The sequence below is a fragment of the Rhinichthys klamathensis genome, unplaced genomic scaffold, assembly GCF_029890125.1.
Source record: "Rhinichthys klamathensis goyatoka isolate OS25496 unplaced genomic scaffold, OSU_Roscu_1.1 h1tg000601l_1, whole genome shotgun sequence".
NCBI classification, from domain to species: domain Eukaryota; kingdom Metazoa; phylum Chordata; class Actinopteri; order Cypriniformes; family Leuciscidae; genus Rhinichthys; species Rhinichthys klamathensis.
The window spans coordinates 30,338-38,274 of record NW_026607056.1 but is presented as its reverse complement, the minus strand read 5'-3'; the positions used below and the strand labels follow the sequence as shown (position 1 = coordinate 38,274).

The window sequence follows — 7,937 nt, the reverse complement described above, 5'->3', positions numbered from 1 at the left end:
ACATTGGAGTCACCACGGAGGAGGATGCCTTGCAACGTTTCAATTCCATCTCAAGTTGAGTGCTTTGGTGAGTGATTTAGATGTGCTTGATTCAGCTTTTGGGCAAATGGTCCGAAATCTCCCTGGATGTTCTGTTGAGTCTGAATTTGAAGCGACTGGATAAAATGTACAAGCTACACAGAACAGGGCGTGAAGAACAAAGTGTTTTATTAGAATGGCAAAAAAAAAAAACTTTCCATCCACAACCACTCAAAGCACTTGGTCATCTTTCAATCATCAATTCATTAAAGATTAGTGAAAATCAACAATTGTTTATTCAATAGTGCACTAAAACAATATTCCTCCTTTTTGTAAGGAAATTGATGGCAAAATTCTACATACACTAAAAATAAGTTTCCAACAGTAATGACTGGAAAAGGTTCTAACATGAAGTCTGCCTGCAGCTTTCTTCGGTGTTTAAAGTAATGATAAAAATGTTAAAAGATTCAATAATTTTTAATATAAACTTAAATAACTTAAGACATTAACAGCAGTATTCAGTCTGAAAATAAATGTGTAACTGGGTCTCAATGTCAAAGGTAACCACATTTTGCAGAATATTATCTTGAGATCTCACTCTTAGTTTTTTAATTTGTAAAATGACATGAACTGTTTGCATAAAAGACCCTCCCTTTTTAGATCACTGAATGCAGTCTAGTAGTCAGTACCATACAAACAAGCTACGTCTCAGAAAAGTAGTAAAAAAAACTGAAAATAAGAATACTAGGAGTGTCAAACGTACGAAAGGATTACCAATACAGTAAAAAAAAAACTGATAAAGTTTGTTCCCCAATATGTGATGCATATGCAACACAAAATAACCCCTTACTAATGATCACTTCATAATTATCAACCATATTAGAGGTAGAAGTCCAATGTTTAATTATGTTTAACTCGATTGAAATTACACAGCGGACAGACATCGAATATCAATGTCCCAAATGACGTTGTTTGGACACCTGTATACTGTATCCAGTATATCAATGATTATGAAGTTTAATTAATGTATTAGGATTTACTATATTATTGGACTGATTTTGCAATTAACTAATACGTTATACAAAACGAAATAAACAATCATTCTGCTTAGAACTACATACAAACTCTCTCTCTCTGCATACACTGAACATTAGCACAATCTGGTCCAGTCCCATAGTGATTGACAGTGCTCTTCAGCAATGGGCACTTTCTATTTGTCCTTCTTGCTCTCTGTGTCCATCGCAGTGATGGTCTCGGTCTCCGGTTCCTCCTCTTCAGGCACAGGGGAAAATACAGATTCATTTGGCCTCTCGGATTTCTCTCCTCTGGTCTTGCCGAGCTTCTTAAACTTCTGATACAACTCGTTGAGGTTAAACTCTCGGATGATATTTTCCTAGAAGCAAAAAAAAACATTTCTCTGTGTTGTATAGAAAACATACAGGCTTTTGAGATTTCTGAAGTGTTTGAAGGATCAGTTGATTAATTCACCATGAAATCAAAATTGACGCTTCTTATTTTTTGGAATATTGCAGTGTTTATCATAAATGATTTATCCGTATACTAAATTTAAAAGTTTTTAAACAAAATATCTTCCACCTCCCACTTGCAACCACATCTCTTCTCTGATTATGTGTTTTTCAGTGTGAGGACGGGACAACCTGTCACTCACATGAGATCACAGCAATAGCAAACCACAACCATCCAATCAGTTCCTGATGGACAAAATCAAGTCCCAGCCTAAATTTTTTCTTGTTCAAGAAGCGGTTTCACTCAGATATACGTCACAGGAAAGACTATTGCAGCTTCCATTTCATGCTGACTTTAAAGGGTTAGTTCACCCAAAAATGAAAACTCTGTCAGTAATTACTCACCCTCATGTTGTTCCAACCCCGTAAGACTTTCGTTCATCTTCGGAACACAAATTAAGATTTTTTTATTAAATCTGAGAGCTGGATCACTCCTCCATAGGCTTCTTGAGGGATTGAAACTGGCCGGCCCAAAAGTTATGAAAGACATCGTTAAAATAGTCTGAGTGACTACAGTGGCTCAACCCTAAGTTTATCATGCGACGAGAATACTTTTTGTGCGCAAAAACAAACAAAAATAACGACTTTATTCAACTATTCATTTCCTTCTCTGTGGGCCTCGAGATTTCACGTAGTGAAACTGCGCAAAGCTTCTAGGTTGTACGTCACACGCATCACACACATGACCAGCGTCGGTCAATAGTGAGCCTGTGTGTGACGTACCACACAGAACCGTTGCGCAGTTCCACTACGTGAACTCACTCGAGGCCCACAGAGAAGGAAATGAATAGTTGAATAAAGTCGTTATTTTTGTTTGTTTTTTTGCGCACAAAAAGTATTCTCGTCGCTTGATAAACTTAGGGTTGAGCCACTGTAGTCACTCGGACTATTTTAACGATGTCTTTCATAACTTTTGGGCCGGCCAGTTTCAATCCCTCAAGAAGCCTATGGAGGAGTGATCTAGCTCTCAGATTTAATAGAAAATATCTTAATTTGTGTTCCGAAGATGAACGAAAGTCTTACGGGGATGGAACAACATGAGGGTGAGTAATTACTGACAGAGTTTTCATTTTTGGGTGAACTAACCCTTTAAGCCTCACCTCTGTGAATGTCCAAGACACTGCGCGTCCCTTCTTGTCCACCTGAGGGCGCCTCATCACTTCCTTTCCCCCCTGGAAGAGCACAAGAGAGGGCAGCTGCTTTGACAGAGGAGAGGTGCTGACTCTATACCTAGGGGGGGGGGGGGGGGAAGAAACACAGGATATTGTCACAGTCTGTGTACCAGAGTATGACGAGAAACAGTGAGACACAACAGGGCATCTTACTTCTTGGATACTTCACTGTAACGACCAATGTCCACTTTGCCAAATTTCAGCCCTGCACAGTTGTACCTGAGTGAGAGAGAGGTCAATCGTCTCCATTCATAATATTTTAATTCACAGTAACTGATGAGCAGCAGGACGTACACTACGGTTCAAAAGTCTGGGGTAATTTTTTATAAATATTTTTGAAAAGTCTTATTCTCACAAAGGCTGAACTTATTAGATCAAAAATACAGCAAAACAGTACAATTTTATTACAATTTAAAATAACTGTTTTCTATATGAATGTTGTTTTATGTGAATATGTGGTAAAATGTCATTTATTCCCGTGTTGTCAAAGCTGAATTTTTTAGCCAGTCTTCAGTGTCACATGATCCTTCAGAAATCAGTCTAATATGCCGATTTGCTCCTCGAGAAACATTTATTATTATTGTGTTGAAAATGTGCCGCTTAATATTTTTTGTGGAAACCATGAAAAAAAGAAAAATGCAGGATTCTTTGATGAATAGGAATTTCAAACGAACAGCATTTATTTGAAATGGAAATCTTTTGTTACATTATAAATGTCTTTACTGACCCTTTTGATCTATTTAACACATCCTTGATCCTCAATAAATGGCATTTCTTAAAAAAAAAAAAAAACACTACAGACCTGAAACTTTTGAATGACAGTGTATCAAGATCAATGTTCTTACTTCAAGGACAGATCAGCATAGACGGAGGCGAAAGACTGACATTCTGGTGACCAGTTAGCAAAAAACTCCACGATCCAGGTCACTCGGTGGTCCTTCTCCAACTCCTCCTAAACACAAAAGAAAGGTGAACATCTATACTCAGTTTCCAACAACATGTATTTGGACACTATGTCCCTCAGGCTGCTGAAGTTAAAGTTCAACTATGAATGTGGCTGAAACCATTAAACCCGCCTTTTTTTCTTAAACACCCAATGGCTTATTTGCAAAGGCTATTGGGCTGCAATGTTAATTCACATTTATGGGCTTTGAATTCCTCTCACTAATAAGACACTCGAGCTTGTTCCCTTTGATGTTTAAAGTGCGCAACTAGTATGCAATGAGAAGTCGAAGTGCAGAGTGTGCACACTTGTGAGAGACACTATGACCGAAGCATTGGGCAGCGGAAACTAAAGATGAAGAAACAATAAAATACATAAAGAATAAGTAAATATCATACAAATGAATGAGTGGTTCTCAACCAGGAGCCAGGGCCCACAGAGGGGCCTCAGCAAATTTCCAAGGGGGCTGCAGGATGATTTAAAAGTATTTAACCCTTGTGTTGTGTTGCGGGTCAATTTGACCCGTTTCGATTTTCTAGTTGTTGGAAATACTGGTTAACCGTTGTTTTTTTTTCTTGATATTTTGTGACTTTTTCTCATTTATCATGATGAACATGCATGCAAAGTTTCAACATGCTGATGTGTTTTGACATATACAAACAAAATTACTATTACGTTCGTGATGTTCGCGGGTCAATTTGACCCTCATAGGCAGCCATTCAAAAGCAACTGCACAGACACAAAATAAAAACATTTATTTTCTGTATGTAAGGGCACTTCAACTCCAGTTCTAACGTGCAAGTGTATCTAAAAGTGATCTAACCCTAACCAAACACACTTGAAAAAGCTAAAATCACAGTGTTTAGAATTATTTGCAAATTACAGATGAAAATCTTTGTCAGACACAGATAGTAAAATAAGCTCTCATTTCAATATTCAAGATATCTAAAATACCTAGCTTTTAACCAAAACTTTTATGTAGGATTTTCAAAGGCAGCTTCACAGAGCCAAAAAATAAATAAAAAACATTTATTTGATGTATGATTTTGTTATGTTTGGTTTATCACTTCCCTGTGAGTGAATAATGAAACTAGGGAACTAGGTCTTAGGAAACTAGGGAAAGTTAAGAAACTTAGGAAAATTTAAAAATGTCATTATACAGCTAAATTTTATTGTTCAGTTACGATGTTCAAAGCATAAAAAAAAAAAAAAAAAAAAAAAAAAAAAAAAAAAAAATTATATGCAAAAAAAGTCAGTATACTGTTTATTTTCCAATTTTGTCAAAAATTGGTTTAAAAAATGGTTTTAAAACATTTTTATAAATCATATTTTCAGATATAATGTTTTTGTAATGTTTGACAAATGTTGATATTAAAAGTTTACAGTTTGTATCTAAATCTTTGTTGTTTTTCATAGTGTGATTTTTGAGGAATTGTATTGAATCCAATTAGGGTCAATTTGACCCGCTCCATAAAGGGTGTACACAGAATTCGAACTGTGCACAAAATTAATACATTATTGTTGATATATTAAAATAATCTCTAAATGCTAAACATAAATGTAAGACGTAAACGTAAATAATGCCTTTTCCCCCTCGATAACTATTGTTTTTATTGAAGAATATGCAGTTCTAGATCTTCTTGAAGCACAAAACGAATCGTGGTTAATTTATTGAACTCTTTCCCCGCCAGGTTTTTTAAAGCTGCCACCCACCGCCAGCATTTTGGATCATTCTCACAAAACTTTCATGGCCCCCAGAATATTTAGTTGTATGAATATCTTATTCTAGCTTTATGCATTCTTTTTTTATCAACACTTGAATGTATGCGTTTCCTTAAAAAAAAGCAACATTTTGAGCAAAAAGCTGAGAAAAAATCACGTTTTTGTCAAAGACTACGTCTGGACTCGGATTCAGAACGATGATCAAAACATAGATGGAGTAGATCGAGTCCATCAACACCCCTAATGCTTACAAAGTCCTGTAGCTCATCCTGGGTCCATATTTCATTCCGTAACATTCGTCAGTTTTGATTTATATGCTGCTTAATGTTGATGATCGCATTATTTTTCATATGCATCTGCTTACATATGAGATCGCTTGTTGTTTCTGCTGCGTTTTGATCTGGAGATTCAGGACTCTTTCAGAAGATACAGTGTAACGGTGAAAACACGGAAAGCCGAAATTTCCGCCAATGGCAGGGAAAGAATTAATATGTCTATAGTCCCAGTTTCTGTTAATACACCTTGAAAACAAGCTGCTTTGTCATAACTACAGCAGAAATCCCACAAATATCTTATAACTTAAATAGTCCCCTGGCTTTGAATATTTTGTTCTTCTTTTTCCCATTCTGTGCAAATTTGTTTTGAGAACCAGATGCCCACGAAGAGTGACTGAATTCATAGTATGATGTGAAATCATACTCACATCAATGGTTTTATCATTGAAATACTTGATGTATTCAGGGCCCATGTACAGAGGAGGTTTGCAGATCATCAGGAAAACTGCATCAGTGATAAAAGAACATCAGTATGCATAGAAATGGTTGACAGCCATACTAAATTGATCTAATATTTGGTTTAGTCTTTAAACATTAGAACGTTTCCACTGACTGACAGTGAAATAAAAAAAATAAAAAAATACTGACCAATACACAAGGTCAAGTAGAGAAGCCCCAAACGTATGTCCAGTCTGAAGAACAGGATCACATTGGCTACTTTACTAAAGAGGATGATGTTGCCCACATGCTGCTCAACGGTAACTGGGGAGCAAAGATTAAACGAAAACACATTATTATATTCGTCATACAAAAATGAATAGTGAAAGGGGGCGAGTTGAACAGCGGAGCTGGAGGAGGGGGAGAGAATAACAGAAACATTGAATGACAAAGGACATTTGATTTAACAACAAACACAAGGACAACCGTCACTGAGAACACAGGTGTCGGAGCGTTTAGTGTATAAACAAAACCTTAACATTCAACCTCGGGCTATTGACATCAGATTCGGTATGGTTAGAGATTTTTTTCTGAAATTTGAATGTCAATAAACAAAACTGTATAGGAAATACTTTTTTTGCACAAAGTTGGGGAAAAAAAAGAGCGTTTTAAGGGGGAGAAACTCTTACTTGCTCTTCTGTTTTTCATCATGACTATAGCGCTCAGGAACATCAGTATCTCCACCTCTCTCTGAAAAACAAAATGAACAGAAAAATGGCTGAAATTATATTAAATGTACATACATTGTAGACACTTAATATTAAGTGGGTCCTATACAATAAGGCTAAAATACATAATTATACTATTAGCCTATTTATAAAAAATAACAATTTGAGAGTAATGTCGAATGATAACAGAAAATTCCAAAAAGCATCCTGTGAGAAGAAAATCTGACACTTCGTACAAAGGTGGTCAATGTCAAAAAGGTGTTTAATTATCTTAGAATGGTGCTCATATATATATATATATATATATATATATATATATATATATATATATAAGGTTCAACTTAAAAAAAAATAAACATTGAAACATTCTTTGTTTCCAGGTTCCCTTATACTAAGTATAATATAATAATAAATATAAACATAAAGTCGAAGAAACAACACAACAGTGTGATCATCCAGTGATACACATGCACCACACGTGGAAGAGGTTGCCAAGTTTTTTTCCACATGTATCATTCCTATATGCATGGTATTCCAGACTCTTTTATCATGATTTAGGCTTGTTCCCGTCCCAGCTAAATAGCAACCCCCACCCCCAAATTCTATAGACCATCTTCTGATGGCCACTGCCCAGTCTCCTTGTTACGAAGCAGGTTATATGCGTTATCATTCAGCATGAAACCCCAAAGGTCTGCTTTATACATACCCAATCAAAATCGCATGAATTGCCATCCTCGCGCTGCGTCGAAAGATGTTCACAGACCCCAGGCGTTTTGCGGATAAGCAGGAACGCGCTAGACATAAATAACGAGGCTATGTAGTATGGTTTTAGTAGCCATTTGTAAACCTGTGGCAAATGATACAGAAATGCTAACAAAGGCGTTAACAATGCCATTTTCTTTTTTCTTCTCTTTTTTTTTCAGAAAACGATTGCTGCGGAGATCCTAGACGACAGAGTCCGCATCAATACCGCTATCAATGCGAGACAATATTCGTCGGCAAATGAATTAAACGATTTAAAGGGACAGAGGTCACTGCGGACGAAGGGGAAATCGCCCCTCCTCTTTAAAGCAGCCCTGTTGATTGGTAACTTTACTGAAACGACGTCACATAAA

General features: G+C 36.4%; 1 protein-coding gene across 1 annotated transcript; it reads right to left on the bottom strand.

Moving 5' to 3' along the window:
- Positions 1-904: 904 nt before the first annotated feature.
- Positions 905-7,846, bottom strand: tmx2b (thioredoxin-related transmembrane protein 2b). The gene is made up of 8 exons (XM_056240484.1): positions 7,529-7,846; positions 6,784-6,844; positions 6,305-6,418; positions 6,085-6,161; positions 3,562-3,668; positions 2,870-2,935; positions 2,645-2,774; positions 905-1,411 (listed from the first exon to the last, which is right to left on the bottom strand). Exons 1-8 carry the CDS (start codon positions 7,715-7,717, stop codon positions 1,229-1,231), a joined length of 927 nt encoding a protein of 308 aa, XP_056096459.1. The 5' UTR covers positions 7,718-7,846; the 3' UTR covers positions 905-1,228.
- Between the last annotated feature and the right edge of the window lie 91 nt (positions 7,847-7,937).

What these genes read in the sequence shown, in the direction of transcription:
- tmx2b (XM_056240484.1), bottom strand. Translation starts at nt 7,717, where the DNA reads ATGGCATTGTTAACGCCTTTGTTAGCATTTCTGTATCATTTGCCACAG. An exon ending in ATTCATGCGATTTTGATTGG is followed by an intron (nt 6,845 to 7,528) that starts GTATGTATAAAG and finishes TTTGTTTTTCAG; the next exon opens with AGAGAGGTGGAGATACTGAT. An exon ending in TATGCTGATCTGTCCTTGAA is followed by an intron (nt 2,936 to 3,561) that starts GTAAGAACATTG and finishes TCTCTCACTCAG; the next exon opens with GTACAACTGTGCAGGGCTGA.